Source organism: Cariama cristata, unplaced genomic scaffold (genome assembly GCF_000690535.1).
Source record: "Cariama cristata isolate BGI_N322 unplaced genomic scaffold, ASM69053v1 scaffold15966, whole genome shotgun sequence".
In the NCBI taxonomy this organism is placed as follows: Eukaryota; Metazoa; Chordata; class Aves; order Cariamiformes; family Cariamidae; genus Cariama; species Cariama cristata.
In genome coordinates, this window is record NW_009620673.1 from 39,913 (window position 1) to 67,801 (window position 27,889).

At 38.3% G+C, this 27,889-nt stretch overlaps 1 protein-coding gene across 1 annotated transcript; it reads right to left on the reverse strand.

Moving 5' to 3' along the window:
* Window positions 1-2: 2 nt before the first annotated feature.
* On the reverse strand, window positions 3-27,847 carry KCNK2 (potassium channel, subfamily K, member 2; the record flags this gene model as incomplete). The annotated part of the gene is made up of 4 exons (XM_009701692.1): window positions 3-320; window positions 15,169-15,308; window positions 23,931-24,117; window positions 27,687-27,847. Coding segments are annotated over 4 exons (806 nt in total), but the record flags the coding sequence as incomplete, so codon positions are not given.
* Window positions 27,848-27,889: the final 42 nt, after the last annotated feature.

Genomic DNA, 27,889 nt, shown 5'->3' on the forward strand with positions numbered 1-27,889 from the left:
GGCTACTTAATGTTTTCAATAACGGCTATCTCTTCTGCTGCACAGTGTGGTGTCAAACCATTCATGTAAATGCTGTCCGTCTTTGTTAGAGCTGGCAAGATGTCCTTCTCACTGGTGAGATGGTTGACTGACAAGGTTCTCTTGCAAGGAGTCAGGTCTTGATTGTGGTTGACGGCGAGTTCTGCAGAGAGCTTCCTTTTGATAGAGGTAGCCCGCTGGAACTTGTCATAGATCTCCACACTCAGGCGCCTTCGAGTTTCTTTGAACTCTGCGGTGACGTTGGCTGTCCACTCCGCAGCATGGGCTCTGAATTCCCCTACCTGCAGCAAAAATGAGGAAAAAAGGGAAGCATTATGGGACAGAGGACTTTGGACACTGTTTAGGCTCAACAGCCCAGTGAGAGCACAATGCGGCTTTGGGCTGGCAAAGAGCTGCTGCTGCTGCCAGCACAGATTTCTCATGCCACAGACTCTTGTTGATAGCAACTAAACAAGAGGAAATGTCGCACTAGTAAAAGTTAACAACGATTCCAAAAGCACAATAAAAATCTTTTCTGCTAAAATATTTTTTCTTTAATTATAGGCAGTCAGCAATACAGAGAAGCTGCAGAGCCCTGACAGCTGCACAGTACCCAGCTGGTCAGGGGATGCTGAAATCCCAGCAATCCAGGCTGTGTTATGTATTGTTACTAGGGTGCAGGGTTATTTATGAGCACTTTTACTGTCTCTGGAAAGATCCCTGGGAGACTTGGCAAAGAATTTTCTAAATTTAGACAGAAAAGCTTTTTTAAAGGAAAATGTCAGCTGCTTTCGTTCTCCCTTTTCTGTGCTCGCTCAAACATAGCACCAATACAGCAACAGTTTCAGTCATGTCAGTTTACCACCCTGACTCCACCGAAATGACACACTAAAAAGCAGCATGGAGACAAATTTAGAGTGGGACGTGGAGACCTGTTACTGATTACACCCAAAGGAAAGTCAGCCTGGCAGTTGCCGTTGCTGTACAATGACCATACAGCTGGAGGGGGGTAGTTCCCCTGCTATGCACACATCTCCAGTCAGATTGGCTGCAAGGTGCTGGTTTGTACCATCGCTACTGCTTCACGAATGTATGTGGATCCCTGCTGTCCACTCAGTTCCTGTGCTCTAACTCGATATGTCCTTATATTGACAGCCTTTATGGCAAAGGCTGATACAATTCCACTAAAAAAAAATACCATAATACTCCTTAAGATTTCTTTCCATCATTTCAACATTTCAGTACTAGGAAAGCTGAAGCATCCCGTGAGCCCAAGCTCTGAGGGTAGGGCTGAGGACGGGGAGGAAGGCAGATGCTGGCACAGAATCCCAAATTATCCTTATTTTTCCTCAGATATGGCATGAGGTAGAATAAGCAGCTCAGCCAGATAATAGTCTGAGGAGAACTATGGCCTTGCAATTTACATGCTATTTGTATTTTTACTCTCATATTTCAACCAAACCAATGTTACAATATTAAACAAGTTATATAGATAGCACAGAAGGTGGCACTTTCTGAGGAAAATATCTTGTTGTAACTGCAAAGGAAATAGATTGTTTCTCTTTAAATCTCTGCTTTGCGGATGGTTTAATAGTTGAAAGGTATAGCACAGGGAAGATAGACTGCTGATAAATATAACTCCAAAGAAAAGCATTTGAGAAGAATTAATCCACTTAAAATAAATTAGTCTAATTGGTGCTTCTCAGTCCAGAATTTCAATCATTGGCAAGCAAGCTTGGACTTGGTGAGCAGAGAAATAAATAATAATAATTAAAAAAACCACTAACACAGAGAAATATAGGGGTTAAAATATCAGAGATAAGTGGCCACAGGCTTATTCATGCTTTGCAGTGCAGTGGAAAACAGGAATATAATGAAGGTAAAAAACAATCAGCTCACCCAGGAGTGACAGGCTTTCAGGAAAACTTTCCCCCTCCAGAAACAAAACAAAAAGATCTCTTTACCCAGGGGTCATTTTATTACATTTGTCTCAGCTTCAGTGAATTACACAGATGACTAATGTGGACCCATTATGTATATTTTCTAAAACAAGGACTATTATCTGTAATACACAGAGGGCTCACCCAGTTGAATGATTATTAGTATTTAAATTGTGCAATTAGGATCAGACACACTGCACTTCAGATCTGAAAATAACAGAATCTGTAATGCTGAAACATTTCAGCTGCTACGATATTTTTATTTGTAGTAAACAAGTAATAAAAAATATGATAAGCAGCATCAGCGCACACCCTGGGGCAGCTTTGTGTTTCTCCGAAGCGTTACTAAAGGCAGGCTGCTCAGGTTCTGGAGCATGCTTCTGTCCAGGGGAGCAAAGAGCCAGCATACAGGTTCCTATTTTACCCCTCACCAGCTGTGTAACCATTTACCAGACCAGTTACTTTGCTCAGGCACACATCTCCGGCATTACGTATGGTCACATTCAAGGGATGTTATCAGACTGGTAGCTTTAAAATTGTGTCTTGGCAACCTACTGGAAACTACAAGCATTTTGAACTGTTTCCTCATATGCTTTTTCACCACCCTTTTACTAGTAGTTTCAGTTCCTACTTCTCTCATGTTTTCCCAGCAAAGAAAAAACAGCTGGTCATGCTTCTGACAAAAGCAAGTCTATGTAGACCCTAGGGTAGGCTCAGAATACCCTCGCCAGCCCACCTCACCACATGCTGGTGATGGATTTGTCTTACACAGGGCAAGCTGCTGTACTTCGAGTCTTGTGTAAGTAAGTTATTCAGGAGAATTTTAAAATTGCAGTTGTTAGGATATCTGATGACTAAATGCTACTAGATTTCTTTTGGGAAGAAGTTTATGCAGCCAGCTGAAGAACATTTTAAATATGCCTTTGGAGATGGCCTCATGTTCCAATTAAGGTGATGTGGAACATGAACATGGTGGACTCAATTCTATCCGCCCATAGACCAGAGCTATGGTGCTGCTTGGCACAATTTCATTTTTTATATTAAATTCATAGAAAAAAAAAATTGAAAAATGCAGTGCTATTGCTAAGCAGAATTGAAATGCATTAGTAATGAAACAGAGGTAATTGGCACAGCATGAGAAACTAGAAGTTCAGTGCTGTGTGAACTATGTGTGCCCCAAATTACTGCTTTCAGCCCCTAGCCTTTGTGTGAACTGAAATACACTCAAAAATGTTATCTTTTCAGAATAAAACTCTTAATTCCATAGCACTTATGGACTCAAGCACAAAAGATTATAGGAAAAGAAATGTGCAGTTTTTAACTACCAGTGTACATAAGCAACTTACTCTCATAATTTGATCCCTCCTTTATCCATAGGGGCATTTCTGTAACTGTCCAGGTTCTTTCTGTCCTTAGGGTATGACATTTTACCATATTGCATTACAGCTCCTCTTCATCTGGGGGCTGACAGCCAAAAAATGTCTTATATGAAGTGATTGAAATGCCAGTTGACTATGCTGCTCAAAAAAAGTCTTAACATACCTACCTACTGTAACAATTGTTTACTTTTCTCCAGTTCTCTTGCCTCATTACAGCACACAGCTCTGTAGACTCTGCAGCTGTCATAGTTGGGGGCAATGTGACATGAGAACGAGCCCTCTCAGTCACAGAAATTATTGACAACTAAGTACTTTACATAAGGCTGAATGACACAAAATATTTCAAAAGCGATAGGAAAAACATGTCACAGTGATAGCACCTGAGTCAGCTGTACAATAAGCAGCACTAATCTGGTGATGCTGCTCACTCCTAACCTTCAGGAATAGAAATGTCACCGGTAATGGGGACACTGTCCCTAGCCCAGCTTCAGGATTGACTTCCTCCACATCAAAATCCAAATTAGACTGCAAGGCATTAGACATATTTCACAAGGGGTTCCAGCTCTAATGTATTAACATAGTACTTTGAACATCAACAGCTCATAACTTTGTTAGTTATTTATGAAGCAATACCCTACTGCTCAGGTCTCAATGACAAATGCTCAAGAAATATGGTAACGGTAACACAACTAAATATTCCACACAGCACAGTTCACCACAAAAAAATGGATACTTTCCTGTCAAATAAACAGCGTTGACTCAATTCCTTGCCCAGCACAGGCTGCCTGGCCTCCAGCTACCAATGCGGATGGGCCTGGGTATCCCATACATTCTGCATCATATCTGACAGCCCCATGGGGATGTCTGAAATACCACAGGTCATCTCCAGTAGCATCTCTAAATGTCTATGTTAAGGTGTCTCTGTCTACCTGCAGTGGAAATGTCACATTTACTCTATTAGGAAACAATAAGGAATACAATTTCAAAGTGTACCTACTTATTCCTGTTAAAGTCACTTTTGATTTTGGGGGGTTTGTCTGTTTGTTTTTAACTACACATCAAAAAAATACGGCATGAACTTCCTGAATGACCAAAGAGTTCCCAGGCTGTGCACATACATTGTCACCAATATCATTTAAACACAGACATACTGAATTTCACAGAACTAGGAAAAAAACATGGACATTAAGCAACCTTCACCTACTCCTGCCAAAACCCACCTAAATTAATAATGACCTAAAACTGACTCTCAGCCAATATCACTGGTGAGACCAAAACTCTCTATTCATTTTCATCACCACCATGTTTTAGCTTTCTCACTGTCCAGCTGAGCTCCACGCTTGGATAGAGTCCAACAACATAACCCAGAAAGTAAGTATGTCCAGGGGGATGCTACTGTTGGAAGAAAAAAAAAAAAATAATTTGAAGATACTGAAGCACTTGCTTCATTCTTCAGTACATTTACTCTAATTCCCTGTACTTGTCAGGAGGTTGAAGATCTTTCTGGACACTCCACATAGAACAGATATCCAAATAATTATACAAACAAAACTGCCCACCTTGCAGGAAGACCACTTGTCCTATTAAGTGTGGTCTGGACAGCACAAGCCATATAACCATAACTTTTACATGAGTAACCTGTACTTTGAAGTAAGCCATATCTGTGGTCTAACAGAAAAAAACCCACAAGCCTAATTAAGGACATCCCTAAGTAGACCAAAATAAATACACACTTATCTAACTTAACTTTGCCTTAGTTTTGTTCCTCTCTCTTGGGGAGATTCTTCAAAAATCCCAACATTACAGTGTAACCAGTTAATCTAGTTCTACTTACAGAGGGGGAAGAAAGATACCCTGCTTGGATGGAACTCAGATATATGACATAAAAGTTATGATATACTTGGGAGGAGCTAACCTACTAAGTACTAAATATGAAAAAAAATCAGATTTATATATGCTATGCAAGAAAATTAATATATATATTTCTAAATAATATGTGTAGCTTTTTCTTTTACAGCTGTATTTTATGTTGTTTCCCTTTGGCATACAGTGCTCATACACTTTACGATGGCCATGTTAGTGCAAGCCAAAAAAATGAATTAAAGAGAAAGTAGATGAGCTGGAGTTATCCATCTGACTGCATTTGAGGAAAAAAAAAAAGTGGCCTTCCTTACAGATATTCTTAACACTCTAGATGTTCCTCAGTTGTAATTTCTAACATCTATCCTTAATGCAGTCTCCAAAGTTTCACAGTTTCATTTTTCCTCTCCAATGTACCTTTTCTGTTACTTAAAAATAACACATCCAATTAACCTCTCCATTATATGTTACTCGGAGACAAAACTAGAAAGAGCATGCACATGTCACATTATCCAGGCAGCAGAGTTGAGTACATAACATTTTGTCTTAGCTTTCAAGAAACTCATACAGCATTCACAGAAATTGTTCTCAAAGTCCCACTTAAAAAATCAAAATTAAAGAAATGTAGGTATGAGAGAGTTGATGGGTTTAACAATGCAGCTGCTGGGTGGGTTGATTCCCTGCGTAGGTAGTAGGGTTTGTCTATCTGCCATCTCACTTTCCTGCAGTTCTGGGCAAGCATACGCTACCTCTTCCCACCTGAGCTACTGCTGGCCGCAAATTTATGTTCACTACATCAGTTGTCTATAGGCTAGAGAGGACTGGAGAGAAAAGACAAGTTTCACAGACATTTTTATTGAAGCCTATGCATTTCCTGGATGTTAAGGAAATCTCATTTATAGTCCAACTAAATTGTCTGGCTTCTAGTATTTCTGTAATTATAGCATTATTACTGCCCAAACCACATTGTGCGGTAAGCTATGGACAGGTATTTAGAGAAGACCATGCTTTACTTGTCTTTAGAGGTAAAGAAACACAGTGACAAAATGCAACATAGGAATACCACAGGCACTAATGAGATACCTATGCTGAGCTTTCCCAGGTGTTTAACCACTACCTTCTACTCCTTCATTCTGTCAGGACCTCAGCCCTGTAGCAGAGAACTCTTCTATCCCAGGTCTTTAAGCTACCAGATTTTAGTTTCAAAGTGGATGGCACAAATGAAGCAGTAAATGATCTCTTTTTTTCGGTTCCCCTGACTGGAATACATGCCCCTCTGTTTTTCAGGCTAATACTAAAGGGGAAAAGATTCTATTTTGTGAAATTGCCATCTTCTGGAGTAACATTTAAATTACATAGACAGTTTATTTTTGTAGCCATGGTGGTCAGAAATGTTTTGGGAACAAAGCTCTCCCACTGGAAATTGGATTATTCAGTCCTGTAATAAGTAATGATTGTGAGTTCATTCTGGTGAGGAATGATTTTTTGGTTTCACCCACATAACTTCCACAAGCACATCTGATGCCTTGGATGAAATAAACCACATTCTCCAGTGGGAATGCAGAGAGCCCATGAATTTAATTATTTTTTTTGTGGAAGAACATCCATGGTGGCAGCTGTGGGAATATGTTTTGTGGAGATGTGACAGATGGCAGATGTAGAAGTGGCCCTTTTGCTCTATCATGATCCGATTCAACAAAATAAAAGCAGGTAGCCTACAAAATAAAAACAAAAAATCATGCCTACAAAACCAGAACTAGATATACTGGCAGTCACCACATTTATTTTGTTTCACCTCTTTTTTTATTCCAGAAATGTGAACACTCCTATGTTAGGTACATCCTCAGAACCATTATTGGATATTATCCATCAGACACCTCTTTGCATAGAGCTGCATGTGTGTGTGTCTCAGTACTGTACACAAGTTATTGGCCCGATTTTCTCAGTCCCTAACGTTCTGCTTTATTAATAACTTCCAAAGCTTAAAAAAAAAAGCTGACATTTTGCTATCAAAATCAGCTGTTCTATTTAGTTGTTTCATCTACCTCAGAGAGCCATCCAGCCCCTCTTTCAACCTGATGAGAGTGAATGACATCCAACTGTATTAATCACAAGAAACTATTTAGGTTTACATAAAGCTCTACCAGCTGAGCCTAAGGCGATTCAGGAGAACAGCATGTATTCTCTGTCTGCACTATACAGCCAATGACTTTGCTGCAGCCAGAAATAACAAACGTTTTAAGAATTATACTAGAAGCATAATGAAACCCAAGCCACAGGCAGTTGAAAGACTGTCTCAGCTTTCTCCCACAGGAAAGAGACAACGACTGTTTCATAAACTCATCGGACTTTTGTAGGTTATAAGGATATGCTAAAGAAAACATTAAAAAAGGGCTTTTAATTTTGACTTGGTACTGAGTAAGAAATGGCCATTGTAACTACATGGTCAAGTCCCAGTAAAAACTGTTTATTTCTTAACTTTCTAATGGCAACATCTGGAGTGATATTTGTGTGAATATTAAAGCTCCATTTTGGTTGTTCAACACTAGTGTTACACTTGCACTCATCCCTTGTAAAGGAGAGTATTCCATGGTTTCTTCAGTCCTTCATATCCATGACTGCAAAGCAGTTTCCTCACTGTCAACACAATTTCTTGAAGATGCAAGGGTATTCTACTGAACTGGTGGTGTCTGGGGAGTCATCCACAAGACAACTATCAAATGCATACACACTCAGTATTACTAACGTGTTTTAGCGTCTTTTCCTAACAATATCCAAGCACTGAGATGAGCTTAAAAAAGTAAAGTTTTAAGAATGTTAATCATGAAGATCTGGGCTGAGCAGATTCCAGATTAAATATCACTCTGTCAATAGAGCTAAAGGACAGATATTTGTCACAGTAGCCTAAAGAATCGATTACATCTTGTCTCCAAAAATCAAGATTTCCTAATGTAAACCATGATAATGTATATTCAGGGAATCTTCATGGGTAATTAACTGCAAGAAATGCTGCTGCTATAGCCGAGCTCTCTTTAATCAATTTCTCTTATTATGAAGTATAAGTCACTTGGCTCCAGTTTTATTTTTGCAAATTCAGTAGCTCTCACTATCACTACCTGGTTGCACGTAGCCCACACTGGGAGCATTTCCATCTCCGCTGAACCGTCCAGTTGGTACGGTAAGGCAAGGGGAGCACCGGGGGAGAGCAGGGCCGGGCACAAGGGGTGCCAGGGGAGGTGCCGATGGTGCCCCCCGCCCTCGGCAGGCACAGGGTGCCCTGCTGCTTGTGGAAGTGTATTTAGGCAGGACATCTCTTGTAATAAGCACCACACCAGCATCACTTCAGGACCTGGTACTTAATATGCAATAACAAAACAGCCATCTATAAAGGTCTTTAACATGCCTAGCTAAGAGGTATGACATAAGTGTAAACCACACCAAAACGATAATGGTGTAGATGTTACCTTTGTGCGTGTGTTCAATCTGAAATTAAGCAGTCATCACATGTCCAAAGTACACAAACCTATGAGGAAAGACATCTCAAAAAAAAAAGTGTCAAAAACCATCAGCAGATTAGTTTTTCTGGGACTCTCAGAACAACATGTTCTTTCATATCCATTATTGCACATAGTACTGCAGCGTACTTGTAAAAGAGTGATCAATACAGAAACTCAGCATTACGGACTGTTGCTAGGGCAGGACCGAGAACACCACCAGGATGACTTATACTCAATCTCTTGAGAATGGAAGAGATCAAATTGCATTCAAAACCAGGTCAGCCATTTCTACCTTCTCCTTACACCTCTACTGCTCTTTATATGTCTCAGACTCAGAGACATTACAGAGGGACTGTACTCCCATCTTTCAGTTTTAGGGTGTTTTTTCTTATTTTTCCTGTTGCTAGTCAAATTTGACCAGAGACCTATAGCTGTATTTACCATAGAAAGATTTTTATATTTTTCCCCATCTCAGAAATTATTAGAAACAACCACCTTTTTGAATGTGTCAATTCTTTCTCAAATACACTTTTCTGTACATCTTGGATGGACTGGAAAAGCACTCTTAATGCTAGGTGGAATTCTCTTCAGATGGCTCTTTTGCTGTTTTTGTAGCTCTCTGCATTCTTTCTGAAGTTTAGACCACAGATCTAGGGACTGTTTTCTGGTAATACACTTCTTAATAAGATCTGCAGCAGTAACACTACTGTCCTACAGAAATTCAACGATCCCCTGTTTGTGCATCCTAGAATTGTGTCGCCCCTATTAATCACTGCCTTGCAAAAGGACTTCGCATGCAATTACTTTCACACCATGACTGTCTCCCACAAATATTTGATTCAGTGCTTTCTAGGAACAGACTTCCATCAAGTCAGTCTGATCTACCCATTGAACTTGTGGATATACAACTCTTAAAACTACAGCAACTGTTTTTTAAATTTTTTGTAAGAAAAGGAAAAGACCAAGCAGTTGTTTTCTTCAACAGAAGCTGATCCATCTTATTTAAAACAGTGCACAATGGATCAGCAATTGGCTCACACCTTTGTAAAAAGCCTCGTATCACCAGGATGAAAAGTTATTCTTATCACCTTAATTTCTAAACAAATGGATTTTGTTTCTTAAAACCGCGAGAGCCGGGTTAAAGGCTCACCGCCACTGAAAGAACTTCTCTTTCCTCCTCCTTGGTCGCACATCCTCACTGAACAGCCTCTGAGGCCTATCTGTTTGCCTGGTATGCCAGTTCGATTCACTAAAACCTTACAAAACTGTTTCTCACTTGAGTTCACTCATTTTTTCATTTTTCGTGCATACAGTCTACATTTAGGGTCTCTTCTTGGAGAATATGAGAGATGGGTTCAAGTTCTCTTGAGACTAGGACCCTTATGCTGGGTGAGCACCTTTGGCCTGAAGTTAGTAAAATGAAAAGACAACAAATATTATAGGGAGTGTGATAATCTCCATGGCATCATCATGACAAGCCTAATTCTGTTTTGACAGACATGAGTGACAACTCCACCACTGGTGCCAAGAAGATTAAACTGAATGATGATTCAGATGAGTCAAATTTGTTTAATGTGTTTATAAATACCAAAGATAACAACTGCCTCTTGAATTTCCACAAGAAGTGAATGTACTATTTCTCATTAAATTTTAGGCTTGATTTTTAAAGCTCGATCCATATCATTCAATTCAAAAGAAAGACTTTCAGCATGAAAAATCACTTGTCCAAACTGAGCTGATCTCTAACATGAGTCAGTCACCTGACACTTGATATATAGTGAAGAGAACAGGCTCCTCCAGGACGCAATTGATCTCATATGGTAGATGCCTTAAAAAAATTCAAGTGGATCACGCAGGAAAGACTCATTTCCTTCTACTGACTATAAAGGGAATGTAGATGACTAGAGCAGATGTTGGTATCTAGACTGGAGATGAATCCCACCTTCATTGACTTGAATGGAGCCTGGACTAGAGCTTAATAAAGAGAATATCATGAGGCCAAGGGACATAAGCACTTAATTTTAAAAACAGAAATTTGAAATTTATAGCCAAAATTACTAAGATTCTTGGTTGGGTAAGCATTTTTGCTAGAAACTGAAATTCAGAAGCTGCTGCATACTGAAGTAAAAGAAAAACATGACAAGGAAAAAAATCCTGTTGAAATTTTATCTTTCAAAGAGACTAAAATCAGAAGACTTTAGAAGTGCTCTGAGTAATTAGAGTATGGAGAATAGTGAAGAGGAGGGAGTTTAAGGCAAGCTAGTACAGCTGAAGCTGAACTTCAGAGACAGATCGCCTACTTAAGATTACAGCACACAGCATGTTCCAGTGACTTTCTGACACTTCATCTGTCTTCCTGTATGAACTCCTTCCAGCAGCAGATCTATCCTTCTGAAACTCCCACTTCTGTCTCTACTTTCGCTTCCCTCCCCATTTGATACATTCAAAACTCTCAAGAGTGTTTCAAGAGACAAAAGCCACCTGAGCAACTGACAGACATTCTGGTTATCTGGATTTTAATATCAAAATGGATCACTGCATATCTGATCAGATTTTTTTATCTCAGTTCCTCTTGCATATGGCAAACCTTCCTGGTAGTGTCCTTAAAAAACACATATGTTTTATTTTGCTGAAACAGTGAAATGCATTATTACCGCAGTCTTACGTAAACTGCTTTTAAGAACAATGCAACTGCATTAAGAAAAATATGAACAGGACTACAGATATTAGGTGATATTCATTATCAGCATGCCCACTTCATGGAATATGGAGGCTTCCTTTCACAATATACACCCTAAATATACTATGATAAACTGTTTTTTACTTTAGACTGCAGAAAGAGGCAAGGAGGAGATTATTACAGCTGTCTATCAAAAAAGATATCAAATACCTCGGCTGATAAACAGTTTTGGTTGTTGAGGGGAAGTAAAGAGAGGGGCTACTCAGCACTTGCAACCCTTCTGCCTTCATCCTGGACTCTGGTACAATTCGCTAGGCTTGGCTGCTGTCAGCCCTTGGTCTTAGACCGCTGAAACCAACACAACCGATCAGTATTGAATGATCTACTTCCTCCCGTATCTAAAACATGGTAGGCTATTACTATTTTTTTCATGAAAGGTATGCTGTAAATCCTACACAAAATCTTGTTTACTTGTAGGTGTTGATACTCATAGTGCTTAAGTTTCATGAAGGAAGATTTTCCAGTGTCTTACATTTCCTAGGAAGTATATTAAACTGTTTCAGCTTTCAGAGTGCATTAATTATGGTCCTATAGATGGTATAGCCTCTATATCTCAGTAGATTTCCGTATATAACATTGTTTGTAACTTCAAAGACTACCTTTAGGTATAACGCGCCATTTCCCCAAGGACTGACAGAATGTTTCCTTAAAAGACAGTTAAAAAACCTACTTAGAACTAGGATTTTCCATTGCATTCATCTCTACTGTTTGAACTCCAGATAGTTCCTCTGCTATAATCTGCATCCATAGAAGCTGTAACCGATCATCATAAATTTAGGTTTAATTGAAAAAAACAGACAATACAAGAAATTCAGTCTCCCCTCTGGCTTCTGCTGGCATAGAGGAGACTTGATGACTACATCTCTACTAAACTCTTTCAGCTTCTTCACTCACTTTTCCTAGGCAGGTAGTAAGGATGAGCTAAGAGCAGCAGTTTTTATCACAAAATGCTACCTGTAAAGTGAATATTTGTACAATGCTTCTGTTCAAACACAGCCAATCTTAAAATTAAATGCAGTATATTTATATAGCTTTCTTCCGACAAAGTATCATTGGGATAGAATTCAGAAATAGTTTTTCATATTTTCTAACTAGCACACAACTGGTACTGTGCCATGATGCAGTTCTCAAACTGGACTCCATAATTTTTAAAACTGCAGCATTTTTAAACTGCAAAAACATTTTCTTTCTTTTTTGAATTCTCAGACATGCCTGAGCAACAGGTTAAGAAGTAAAGGAGGAAATTTCAGAACATCAGAGATATCATTAATTGAACAAATGGTACCAATTATGTTACGTCTGTCTTTAATCTAACCTAATGCATGACACACTTGTATACAGCAAAATCCTGAATACCTGCATCAGACAAGAGATTTTGGATATATCTGAAGAATGAGGTTTTCCTTTCTGTAGACAAAATGAATATGCTTGTTTAGGCTACAAGGGTGAGAAAGAATGGAAAGATGAAATAGGGCATACATTCCTGGTGCCTGAGAAAAGAAAGTCTGGTGTTGTACTGTGCTGCATAACCTGGCAAATAGAGCTTTACTTGATAAAAATAGGAATGTATTTAATGTGTTAAAGGAATCTATGAGTTTGTTCAATTCATGTTTCTTTAAATCTTTTCCAAAGTTAGTCTGTATTAAAATAGCTTCAGTATAAAATAAAAACAAGGTATTATAAAAATCAAACATTCTTAGTATATTATGATCATCATAATAATATGGATAATGAGACACTCTAAACAAGATTAAATCCTCAGTGTGCTATGTACAATTATACAGTCAAGACAGCATCTTATCCAGAGATCTTACTATCTGGATAAGAGAGAAGAGTATGAGAAGTGTGAGCTTAAAGACCAGATTAATTCTACAAAGTACTGTGAAGAACTAAACTGTGTCACCAGTGTCTGAGGAAATGCAACAAAACCAAGCCTGAACAAGGTACGTTTGCAGAGTCCCAAGTCATATGGCCTCAGTCATATCAGATTTTTTTCAAGAATCCAGAAAAAAGTAACCCAGGGAAAGTAAATGCAGTTTAGGAAATGTGCCAAGTTGAGAACAGTTAGACGCTAGAGAGTGCAGAGGGGAAACACCACACGTGCTTGCCCAGCTCTTACTTCTGCCTACTGCAAAAGGGAAAAATGGGCTACACCGACCTAACTGTGAAGTTCAAAATGATGAAGAAAAAACATGCAGGTTAACGGCATTTGAAGTGATCTCTTGGTTTCCCTGCAGCCCCTGTAAAATATGCAGGTTGGGTGTTAAAGATGCCTTCAGTACTTTTCCAGAAAACAAAATGGTGACCCTGCAAACTGTTGAACTTGCAAATGGGAACACTCGTGCGATACCTGCTGCTCTGTATCTGTGAAGGAAACCAGTAAAGCTCATTGGATAAGGAAAGCTGTAAATATCCTTTCAAATTTACAGCACAGGGGCAAAAGATGATACTCTAGTGGAACTGATCAAATAAATATTGTCCTGTGCTTCAGAGCTAAGTGTTTATGAAATGCCTGTTAAAAGTGTACTTACAACAGACCTGCCACAATGCTGTGTCTAACTATAAAGCACTATGAGCATAGTAAGGGCAATGAAAAAAGGGCTACCCACCCCTCATGCTTCACAACGTGTGCTTACTCCTGCCCAAGTGCCCAGCTCACGTCCTCCTGCCTGCTGTCCCCATCACTGCTGCCCTCGGCTCAGAAAGCAGCAGGGACCCTGGGGGTCCATAATGAGTGAAGATGTATAGGGGTTCACTACCCGTTACAGCAAGGTCTTTGGGAACTCAAGGATTGCCAGGATTACATCGAGGCATTGACGCTGTGCCCCACAGCTAGGAAAAAAATTTAAAACAATCTGAGTAGTAGGCCACTGCACAGTAACCGACATATCCATTCCATCAAAAAGAAATTAGAGTTTTTATATTTGAGTAACACAAATGAACTGATGCGTGCAGAGGAACTGAAGTTAAATTAGAGGGAAATAATATGTTGCTTAAGAGAAAATTAATTTATTTCTCAAACTTCTAGTCAAACCTGAATTGTCCTAGCTGCAATTGAAGGAAATTTTGTTTATCCTCTAACATTTTCAAACCCAGGACATTTTCTTAAATGACAAAATTTAAAGTAAAATATTGTACCATCATTGAAATGATAAGCACACATTTACAAGTAAAAATATATGTGAACTGAAATCAGTGCACCTGACCACAAATAACTAGGCCTACCACTGAAGATATTACGGTAAAATACACCCAGGCATATTTAAATAATTCATTCTAATACCTTGCATGATATGAAACATTTGTTCTCTTACTACTATAAAATGACCAAATGTATCTTCAATATAACTATTTAGTGATTTAGTATTTTTCTTTACATACCTGCATCCCATATAGAAACAATGAAAGCAGAATGATTTTTGACTTAAAATTAAGGACTACATTCTACTCTCTAGAATAATCCTTTTAGAGAATTTTTTTGTGTAAGTCAAGTGTATTTGTGCGTATACACTTAATTTAATATATTTAATCTAATTTTATATGCAACCACGTAAAAATCACTGTATGTTTGACTAGACTGCTACAAAGTTTGCTGCAGTTTGAGATGCAGCATAGATTTCATACATAAACAGCTTTGACCTATGCCCTAAAAGCAAAAAAAGCTATAAGTTCACCTGACTTCTAATCAAAGTTTTCTAAAAGTAGTATTTCTTCCCCTTTCAAAATGTTCTTACCTCTTCCTTTGTCTTTTTTGATATGACTCTTAGCCAGTCTCCAATCATGCTGAGGACAGCTGCAAAGTAAGCAAGCCCAACAAGGATCCAGAACCACACCACTGGCTTATAAAAATCTAGGTACTCAATATCTGATCCCCCTGAAAAACAATACAGTTAAAATTAAAGCAGACTTAATAATTATAGGTGCAAAACTTTTTTAAAATTAATTATCTTCCTAAAAAAACCCAGTTATGTTTATTACAACTTCTTCTATTTTCTTACCCAAGCAAAAATTCATAGCAAAACATTTTGTTCAATTTGAATAAATGACGATTTAAATTCTTCCACTCTTGAAAATACAGTTTGGAGTATGCAAATTTGAGACAATGATTGCTAATAATTCATAATAATTAAAAAATGAACGCAAACTGATCCAACTTCTGATATATCATTATTTAAGGTAGAGGTCATTGAGGACAGCTTGAACAAAAGAACTTCCCACCTGCTCCAAGTAACAATGCAGTACCAAATTTTAAGTATTGCTCTAGAACACAAGATGCCTTCATATCCTGAGAAATCTGATTTTGCAAGGACTTTGAAACACATCTCAATACTTACATGAATCCTTTAGCCCTAGTAAAGAAGAATAGCACCTGCATTAACAAGTGTCCCTGTTGGGCAGGCAAACGTTATCATCTCCATTTTGCAGAGGAGACCAGGGTGCAGGGACTTGAGCTGAACTGTGTATTCTCAAACAAAGGTGAATGAAATAGATGTCAGCTGAAGGCAGCTTTTTTGAATTCCACTGCCGTAAGCAACAGTCATTTGCTTCCTTCCAGTGTTAAAGAAAAAAGGATAAATTTCAGAGATGTCTGCAATGGAGCTTTCAGGTACCATACAGCTATAGAGAACAGATACCTTATTCCAACACACACACACACAAAAATTATGCTTACCCAGAGCTCCTGACAACACAAAACAACTCACATTTCACATCTTGCAGTACAATAAAACAGAAGCCTTAAACTTGCAATTCAGCTGTGTTACAACAAATAAAATCAGGCTCCTATTTTGAGTTGCTGCAAGTAGAAGTTTGATGTGTGCATCTGCCCACAATTGAAGAGACTCTACAGTAAAACCTTTTCAGTCACATTAAAGTAGTCTGTACGGGTACGTAATGTGTTGCTTTATGTATCTGCATCCTGTACTGAAACAGTCGAAGGAAAATTGGCCCCAAAATATCTAAACACCTTCTTACAGTAACAAGATCAACTCTCATAAAGAGCAACATTTTTTCCTAGCTTTTGTTATCTAATCATCACAGAGGTTACATGCAAATAACAAAGAATTTTACTGATGGTCATCTTTATATGGAAGCCCTCATAAATAGAAATTTTGTTATTCTCATGTCAAAAAGCCTTTTCATCAATAAAATCCGTTGAGCTGTAGTGGTTTACTCAACTACCCAAGAGATGAATCCACATTGCAAAAATGGATGTATTTTGACACCTGCACAGTCACAAGTAAGGTAGAAGACAGGGCTCTGTCTGGAACAGAAGACAGCCAGCCACCAAAGGGCTGAGTTTGTCACAGCCAAGACAAACAAAACATCAGAAATGAAGGGATTTGTTAACATCATCTGGCTAACGTCAAACCAATAAAACAGGATTTTAGAGATAATTGGCTCAAAATTTGTTGTCATTCAAAAAACAGTCGATTATCACCATGCCTTTGCTCTATCGGGAGCTAGTAATGAACCATGCCTGGTGGTTCACCTTCTTCAGCTGTTCATACAAGGCACAAAAAAGGATGATATAAAGCATCCAGTCAGCTGGTTTCTAGTTTTTAATATGTTAAGTTTATAAACAGAAACTGGAACCTAACTCTGGCAGTCTGCAGGGAGCATTTCCTTCATCTTTATACCCAATTTGTTTACTGCAAGGTTAATTACCAGCGCAGGCATTAGGACACGTTCATATTCAATCAAGAGCTTTCTTTACTGTCTGGCCAGGAGATGGCTCCATCAAGCCATGCCCAAAGGAGTTCAGTTTTCCTAAAGTTAGAAATGGACAGCCAACAACACTCTAGGAAAAGGCTTAACAGCTAAAATCTGTATTAGCTATTGAGTTTCTGAATTTCAAGGACTCCTCAGATAAGGTCTTAATTTAATGGAACACCAGGGAGAGAGAGACATACCTAAGGATGTTTGTCCTGAGATAACTACTCTCTCCTGTGATGCTTAAACATCACTGAGTGCTATAATGCACTTACCTGGGAATGTCATTAAATAGGATTTCACTGGCAGGAAAACATGATCAAAAGTCAACTGTACTCAATTTAAAGTAAATGGAATTATTTAACTATTGATTTACAATTCATATAAATGGGTATGAACGTATTTGGATATGAGTATGTATAGGTAAATATATTTGTACGGAAGTATATGAGAATTCATCTAATGATTTTACTGGTAACATTGTAAAAAGCATATCAACACGATATACTTGCATGGATTTTTCATAGCAATATTTTTATTTAATACTGCCATCGCCTTTCTTTGGCAAAACACATTATTTTATATAGCCCTTCAGGAACCAAAACACTGAGAAGGCAGAAGCTGAACTTTGTTATTTGACAAATTTTTTGTGGGCCAAGGGACAAAACATTTTCCAACTTTATTTGTCCTCTACCTGAACAGGTTACAGCCACAATAAAGGAGAAATATATCTACCAACTGGAGTGCACTTACTCTTTAACTAGACGTCTCACTGCCGTAATCTTTCACCAAGAGCAGCCACAGTTTATTGCCAAGATATTTTGTGGTAAAGATTAGATCCAAAGTCCCTTGAAATCTTTCAGAAAGCAAAGAGTTTTTCTATCCATCTTCATCACAGGCTATTGTATTGCTGCTACCACCATTCGTACACCTGTCAAACAACTTTTAAATTATTTGGGATTTTCAACATTTTGGAAGGCACGAGTTGTTTTATGGCCCAAACACATATTCCTTACTGAAGTGAAAACCTCTGTGTTTTAGCGAAGGACAGCATTAGAGAAGATTTCAGGGGTGTGTTAGGACAGATTCTGGTTCTCAAGTAAGGGATCAGGCTTTCAAATACATGTATTTCTTATTTATTTTTATAAAACAAGGACTTTTTAAATAAATACTTTTCTTTATCGTTGCCGCTCTTTTCCCCATTCTTTCTACTGGTAACTGACTCAAAATAGAAACATGCAATTATTTCTCTGAAATTGCCTGGGTTTGTTTGCATTTTTGCTTCAAAAGCAGAAGCAGAGAATGGAAATTTTTGTTGATGTTGAGTATCTTAAATTCATACCAGCAAAAGTTTCTGGGTTATTCGAAAGTTGGCCCTTCAAACCAGGAGATGTCTTTATTATTTTTTATCAGCAGTACAAATTATTCTGGGTATAGAAATGTGATTAAATATAAACAGTTTTAATTGCAGAATAATGAGCAGTTGTCCATCCCCATTGTGACAAACCTGGTCGACAGGGTTAACCCAGAAACGTCATCTATCCCACTCCAAAGAAATACAGAGGTTTAACCCTGCAGCTTGAAATGAATTACCTCCGAGGACTGCAAAAAGGGATGGAGACAGGCTAGCTTATGCAGAGCCATGGAAAAGCAGCCTGCTTGGGACAAGGTAACATCACACTGTCTGTGAGAGAGAATGTAAGTAGGCCATACGAGTTACTCGGTGCCACTCAGTGGAAAATGGAGAGCTACTTCAGAATACAAAGCACAGCTATAAAACCCTCCTTACATGCTGTCCTATAGAGAAATTGAGCAAGACATGGCACGCTGACTTAAGCTTAAAAGCAGGCTGCGTGGTTCACACCAGACAACCGCTATTATGGACGTCAAGTCCTGAGGTGGCAAAGAGCACTTCCAAATGCCAAAAAAAAAAGACACAAAGCCTGTGGGAAAGCGCACAGCTCCCTTATGGGATGCTCAACACATGCCTCTTGCTCAGCATGACGGAGATTTCTTTCTGTAGAGGTTTTTCTGCCACATAAGTGAGATCACATACTGAGAGCAGATCAACTGGGCTGCTATGACCGCCAGATGAAGCGTTCCCATTCAGTGACATTAAATGAGACTAAAATACCTCAGTACTCTACAAACTGGGTCTCAGGCCAAGCAATACAGTGCAGATCTAGCTATCTGTATTACAATGGCAATACACCAAACTAAATTACAAACCAAACCAGTAAATAAGTAATAGGCTAAAAATCAGAGCTCAAACAAGGAAAAACAACAATACAACAAACAAAAAACTAACCAACCAAACAAAAACCACCAAAACAGCTGGAATACATTTTTCAAGTGAGACTTGCAAAATTCTGTGATCTATTGATTTGGACTGATTGCGATGGAACCTTACATCATCATTATGCCCCAGCGCAAAATGGACTACAGATGTGCTATTTATATTCCTGACCTCTACTTAATTCAGTCAAGTTTTGGACATCTCATCTAATTTAGATTTGAAACCTGTTAGAATAAGTCCTTTAGAAATATTTTACTATATCTTCCAATCTGCACTGCAATTAAAGGATTTGTCTGCACATATGAGTAATATATTGTCATATTACACATATATATATACACACACACATGTACCTCAGTGCTGACTTTAGTATGCAATAATGTCTTTCATTATACTAAAAATGACACAATTGATGTGAAAAGATCTGTTTCTTTTCTCTTTCACAGAGTATTCATAATATTGGCTAGATTTTCTTCTGTCATATTAAAATCATTGGTTTCTCTTGAAAACAAGGAAAGGGATGTTTGACTATGTCCTGATTTTCATAAGACTGTGCAGGCCGTAGTACAGTTTTCGTTTCTTTTTTTGTGAAAACCTATAACAATAAACTTTCTTCAATTACAAAAAATTACTTTTTTCCTCTAGAAAAAAAAATGTAACCCCTCCAAATATTAAAAAAATCAAGCATTTCATAAGACAGAGGAACATTAAGTTTGTTGTTTTGGACTACTCTTCATATATTTTCTTGAACATGCACTACAAGGGCTCTTCATCTTTTCCCTCCTTGCATGTACCTGGAGAGATCAGTCTTATGTTTGCCTTAAGGCTTCTCTTGCTGGTGGAAACTGCAGCTGAAATTTCCATAGGCTCCAAATAGCAATCTAGATTCTGAGTACAACAGGGGATGATTTGGCATTCTAGTTTCTGGGAACAGAGTACTTAGTCTCCAATATGAATGAGAAGAAACTTGTAGAAAAATTCTGGAGAACTCTACAAGAGTTTCTAATATGACAACCTGCACTACAACTTTTAACACCGTTACATTCTTGAATCCCAAGTTCTTCTGTTGGCTCCCTTTTGGTACAGCTATTCAGAAACACTCTCTCCTTTACCTCCTAAAAGTTCTTCAGGGCTTCTTTTCAGCTCTTACCTGCAGTGATGCCAGAGAGCCGCTAGTTCGGTGTTAGTGTAAAACAACAGATATTGTAAGGAATGTTTCTTTTAACCCCAACAAGCATATTATCACAACCATGACATTTGTATGTAGAGCTTGTAAAAGTATGTGTTTTCCTCTAGGATGACAGTTCCTAGAAAAAAAATTACCGGAATATTTGGAAGTTTTCAAATATTTAGTAATTTTGGATTTTTGCGGGAACTTAATGAACCAAAACTTATGCATAATCATGAAATATCCCATGGACCTCCAATATGCTACAAGAATTGCCACTTTTTATTGCTGAAAGAGCTCACTCACGTAAAATTACAAATTGGATTATCACTGCCCACTACTCTGCTTTAGATTTGGCTATAATTCTGAGTGGAAGAAAGTAATTTTCACTCTAAGTATTACTTAAGAAACATGCCTTCCTGGCCAGGAAATATCAGAAAAAAGGAATAAATTAATGCCAGTATGAGTTTTTTTCCAAATGCATTGCCATCTAGACACTAAGTGGACTGAAGCCTCGTTCTGCCTGCTGCATGCCTCACTGTACCAAACCAGAACCAGTAAGGCCATGCTCTAGAGCTACAGTTTCAGACGCTATACCCACATTCTATCACAACAACCTCCCCTACAGCCTTATACAGCATTACATGTCTTAACTCTACATGCTGGTTTCACCTCTGGTTACAGCACTCAGCTTTCCTAAACTTCAAGGAGAGAGTGCTCTAAATGAAGCCTACCACAAAAATATCAATGGCCTTTAGTGTCTGCATGGTAGTTATGACTTACCTAAAATATGCAAACCAAAAAAAAAAATCATAAAGCCAACTTATTAATTTGTTAGCATGCAAAAGATTCTGCATACTTCCTCAAAATTAATAAGGAACCCTAGCCCTTAAGACAAATTTTATCAGCTCTGTTGAGAACTTGCAATGTCAGTTTTCTTCAAATAACTTAGTATTTATGCACACTGATGGCTGTAATCTTCCATGACCCAAAGCACAGTCGATAAATACCTTATCTACTTCTCAGAGTTTTTATTTAACTGGACAATTATGTATCGGAATGACAAGAAAACAGATAGACTTTTTTGAAAAATCCTTCAAGTCATCTGCCATAAAATAAGCATTACTCCACAGAAAGATGATAATATCGTCAACTTCATCTCTGACAAAATACAGCCCAGTGGCAGTGTTAACCTCCCAGTTATGATGGAGATAGCCATCTAACCCTCTTCTCTCAAGCATCATCTCTGCAAGTACAAATCCAATTCCCACACACTAAAACTTTAAGTCAATAATATATTACAGTACAAATACAAGTTTTGTGCATGTTAGTCTAAAATAAAACAGGAAACATTCATGGCATTTTGACATCATGCATTTACAGTGGAACTTTAAAATTAAAAAAAATATATATATGAAGTGAACCATAAAAGGCCATATGCTATAGAACAATGTAATTTAAGGACATTCTGTAGAAAGTGTTTCCTGGTAACACTGAAAAACACACATGATGTAGGAACACATTATGTTATCTAGTGATCTACAAATACAAAAATCCGTGGAAATTTATAATGAGAGTAATGATGAATGTACTCAGTGTTCTAGTTAGAGCCAAGTGGGCCATTTCACATAATGCTTTACACTAAATATAACCAGGCCTTTATACACTATTATTTTTATTCCCCGACATACACGTACCACTCAGGAACAAAAGTCTAAAACATGCAAACTCTTGGCTTAGAAACAGCATAAATTTTTTATTTGGTGCTAGTTAGAATCTGAGCAGAATCACAAATTCCTGAAGACAAAATGGAAATAAGAAAAAAAAAAAAAGGGAAAGGAAAAGGTAAAGGGAGAAATCAGTGAGACATATTCAAAATAAATATGGAAACATCACAAAAAAAAACCAACTATGTAGAAGTCCAAATAAACTTCATTTGCCATTTTACAGCCCAGTTCTATAATTTGCAAGAAACTTTGACAACTTTTCATGTGGCCTTCATTCTTTAAACAGCTCTCATAACTTAGTATCTTCAATACTAACTAAATCACCTCCCATTTTACCCAGATCATTTATGAATACGTCAAACAGTTCAGACACTTCAGAGGTCTCTGCAGGACTTCACCAACCTGAAAAAACCTTTGCCAGAAACAAGACAAGTCACTTTCCAGTCATCAAGGCAAACTTCAGGCAGGTCTGCGAGTCACTGGAAGGAGCTACCCAATCCGAGACCCTCACCTTGATGCACTTGGACTCATGCAACAGCCATGGCTACAGAGGTGACACGGGAGGAACCCATGCCCCGTGGATGTCTACTAGAAACTTCCCTCCAGCAGAGTAGCTAACTGACAGCAGCCCAGCACTGCTGTCCTCCTCAGCTACCTCTGCCTTGCACAGAGTTGAGAGGTGGGAGAGAGGCATCTCATGCAAGAGAGATGATGTTGCCGCATCAGGAGAAGCATGAGATCAGGCTGAAGAAAGCACACCTCTGACTAAAAGCAGAAAGCTCTGAATTTCTAATCCTCGCCTCAACATATCACTGACTCAGATCAACATGCTTCCTCAACACACACAACAGATACTTACTCAATCCTGTTCTGATAAGTGGTTTAACACCACTAACATCTTTTCAAGAAAAGAGTTGATGCAGAGAACTGGCCCAAGATTTTTTTGGCTCGGTTTGTCAAAGTTATTTGCATCCAGTCCAATCCAGGTTAATAGAACCATAAAAGATGGAGACATTATCTATGGGTTGTGCCAAACCTCCTTACATTGTGAAACACCCATGGACTAACGTGTACATAACAAACAAAAGAAAGCACAGAAGCAGGATCCAACAGCAATAGAGACATCTCAATGGCAGAAACAGAGCTGTGGGACAACGCTTTGAAAGTAAGAAATGTACACAAAAACTATGTCATATAACTTCACAGTGTGAGACATTTTAAGCAACGCCAGCTGAAAATTTTTTTCAGTAGACTAAAATACTGTATTAATTCCTGCACCTCACTCAATGTGTAAGAACAAAAAATCTACATAAAAATTAAGTAAAGCGTTCTTAACAGTACAGGAGAAGAAACAAACGGAGTATGCAGAGACAGGCATTAAGCATTTTGCTGTCCCACCTCCTGTCTCTAGCCTGCCACAACATCCAAGATGAGGGCAGGCCCCCTCACATTGCACCGACGCAAGAATGATAAAGGGTAAAATTGGGAGAGAAGGGCACCACGGAGATTTGTCTGTCCCAAAATAATACAAAAATGCAGACTATATATCACTATGCAAAATATTATAAGATAAAGACTTAAGAGAAATCTTACCTGCAACATAGTCACCAAATCCAATGGTAGTTAAAGTGATAACCACAAAGTAAATTGCATCTAGTGTGCTCCAGCCTTCTATGTGCTTGAATATAACTGCAGGAAGAGCAACAAACAGCACGCAGCCAAACAGTATGAATATTATTGTTGAAATTATGCGAATCTTTGTCTGACTCACATTCCATTTCTGTAAAGGGAAGGGGAAAGAGAGGAAACCCATTGTTAATAAAGCTGCGCTGCTGTACCTAAGCGCCTGTCACCCACAGTGAGCACTACATTGTTTAAGAGGACAGTGCATTATAATTCTCAGACAAGTGGGAAAATCAAAGTGGGATTTTACTTTGAAAGGGTTTTCATTCTGTAAAGGGAAGGGGAAAGAGAGGAAACCCATTGTTAATAAAGCTGCGCTGCTGTACCTAAGCGCCTGTCACCCACAGTGAGCACTACATTGTTTAAGAGGACAGTGCATTATAATTCTCAGACAAGTGGGATTTTACTTTGAAAGGGTTTTCAAAGCAAATACATCTGTGCCAGGAAACATTTGCCAGCAGGATGTGCAGAGCAGGGCTGGACTCTTCGTTGTGGCCACATTTGCAACCTGGGCAAGTGGCATGTGTAGCATTCATTAATATCAACAGCTGATCATGCTAAAGTTTTGAGTGAGGGCCAGATATTTGAGTGAGCTTCAAGTAGTGCTTACACCTGCAATGTGTCTACTTTCGTGTATCCACAAATAACCGAATAAAAAAAAGGTGAATTTTAACCATACTATTCTCTCTAATCAATTAACTGGCTAAACAGAACCACAGAAAATAAAGCTGGAAGGAATATGATAAGGTCACCTTTTCCAAACTTGCCCCACGACAAAAACAACCCCACTTGTGCCACTGCAGACATATTACTGACCAGGCAACAAGTGATCATGCTTTACTGTTCTTGTCATCAGGAAGTTTTCCTAATGCTTAACCTGCATCTCGTCTCCTTCAGTTTAAGTCTACTATTCATGGTCTTATCCAAGGCAAGGAAAGAAATTGCTGCTTTGCTCTTTCCGAATTTTACAAGTGTTTTCTTTCAGTTAGATGTTCTTTAGACCAAATAAATGCATTTCTTTCAGTCTGTCTTCATCTGTCTATTCTTGTTCCTGTCCCTTGGCTCCAGCAAGCTAATCCATGTTTCATTAAGTGTTGTACTCAAAACTAGATATAAAAAAAAAATCACAAAATAGAATCAAAGGATCCTTTCTGATGCTTTGCGTATTTATTTATTGTGCTTATTGGACATTTATTTACACTCCCATTTATACTTCTAACTATGATGTGTGCTTTTTCACAGCAGTAAGACGTTAACCCATGTTAGCATATGAGCCCCTAGGTAGTCGTTTCCTGACATGTAATTGCATATTTTGTTATTCCTTCATATAGTACTTTGAATTTGTCCTTCTTGAATTGAACTCTATATATTCAGACTGCTTTTCAAAATTTTCAAGATAATTTTGCATTCTAATTGTCCTCCAACTTTTAGTTCTCTCCCCAGCTTGAGATAATCTGTAGATTTAATGAACCAAGTCCTTTATCTGTTGTATAAGCTATCACTGATTTTTTTAAACCGTACCAAAGCTAGAACAGACTACTGCATAGCTCCGTTGGACATGTCCTGCCAATTTGACATTTTTCCAAAGAGTTTTCCATCCATCCAAAGCATGTTGGTTCAACTTAAAAGAAGCAAGGGATTGCACAAAGCTGGAAACTTTCACAAAAGGAGACCAAACATGAAATCAGAGTGTTCATGTTACACGTTTTCTTGTATTTAAGTTTAGTGCCAATGGAAACTATGTTTTACAGTCAGCATGACCAAGGTCCAGCTTTTGTAACCCAAATCACAGTAGTAGTTTGGGTTATGGCAACATAATTCCTTGCTCTGACTCATCAGCATCTCCAGTTCTTCTTTTGGAGAACTAGTAAACAGAACAAGGGACTGTTCCAGACTGCAACATACAGATCAGTGTTTTCATTCAGATATTGCCAAAAGGGGGCAAGATGTTGCTTTTTATATTGGGGCATTCTTCTTGTAGGGATACACTCATTTAAAAAAACGAAAACCATTATCCCTATAAGCAACAGTTGAGACTACAAAAGACTTGAGACCAATTTGTGTCTTTTAAGCAAAAAAAAAAAAAAAGTAATTCAGTTATGAAAAAGGAAAACCATTATCCCTATAAGCAACAGCTGAGACACACAAATTGGTCTCAAGTCTTTTGTACTTTTAAGCAAAAAAAAAAAGTAATTCAGTTATGAAAAAGCAGAAAGGGTTAAAAAAATGTTCTTATGGAATATTCTTGCCTTTTTTAGACAAATCTCAATGGAAATGGATGTTATTCACTAGTATCTTGTCTGGACTTGAACTGATGTTTCAAAGTCAAAAACACCTGCCTTCTCTTAAAAAGCTTTCAAGCTTCTATTTACCTACTGCATAAGACTACTCAGCACAGCCCTAGTTTGCTTTGCTTCAAAAATAAAGCCATGACAGACCCTTTGTATATAGAAAAGGTGTCCTGCATGCCAGATTAGGGCTTGCTGCAGAAAAACAACGCTTCTAACACTTGCAGTGCTGATGCAAACAGCTACAAAGTTGGGCTGCTTACTAAGTATTCACTGGATATGACATGTGTCTACATATCAAAAGAGAAACAATATTTCCCACATGTTTTGAACATTAGGTAATAGTTAAACCTACAAACATTATTAAAGGTTAGTAAAACACCTAAATAATTCATTTTGTTAAGTTTCATTTTGCCCTTTATTCTATGATTCAAAAAACTCAGTAAATACATTTTTAGTAACTGGATTAGTAAAATATAAGCTTAATAAACTTTTCTGTGTGTGAAACAGAGACTAAGTTAAGCAAGTTAAGTTCCTGTACTAGAATTCAAGACATTTAGTCGTTAAGGACTGGCTGTGGCTGAACTTTATCAGTATCTGCACAAACTTCTAGTCCAACAGGTCTCTTCCTCTACTGAAGCTGTGCCACTTTGCATGAATAATTAAGGATTGGTAGCAGAAGAAAATGAAGGGCATGAACCTCTAAGCTGTGCTAAGCAGTTTAGCAGAAGAGGCTGAATAATACACTAAATCGTAGAACATCCTACAGCCTAGTCAGGAGACCACAAAGAGGAGTCCAATGTCAGGGATGCACCAACAGGCTCTGCACCATTTAGATGTCCTGCTCCTTCGAGTGCCTAAAGCCTTAGCCACCTACAGACCCACAAATCTCGAAATGTAGGTGCCTACAGACTGTAAGCATTCCCTCAGGTATGATGGTATCTGAGTAGAGATTTTAAGAATTGTGATTTTAGACTCAGATACCAAATGTCTTTTGTGAATCAACTCAAAGCAGCAACAATAATTTCCACGTTACCCCTACAGCTCCCTTCTTCCATCTGAGTCGCTCATTTCCTATCAGAATCTATACAAAAATCTTTAAAGCTAAGCATCACAGCAGGCTTAGGAGTACTAAGGGTAAAGCAAAAATCAAATACATTGGCTCTTGTTCCTCGTCACAACCATAATTATTGTAGAAAATGTTGGGCTTCACCCAATTCGCTATTAGAGGCATTCAGACCTTGCAAAGTTCTTCCTGCCTTTTGCTATACATCTGATTACAATGATGAGCTATACCATGTTTTTCAGACTTTTCATTTCACTTATTAGCTTCAGAACAACAAGCAGCATGAAGAACGAACGAGGCAGTCATACTCACAACAAAGGTATCTTCTACTTTGGCAATTCCTTTTCCAAAGATTGTCCCTAGTTGATCTCCAACACCAGCCAACAGAAAACCAAACAGAGGAATTCCCAATAAGGCATAGATGATACAGAATATCTTTCCACCTTGTGTGCGTGGGGAGATGTTTCCAAAGCCTAAATTACAAACGAGTTGAGATGTTTAAGGAGTTACATGTA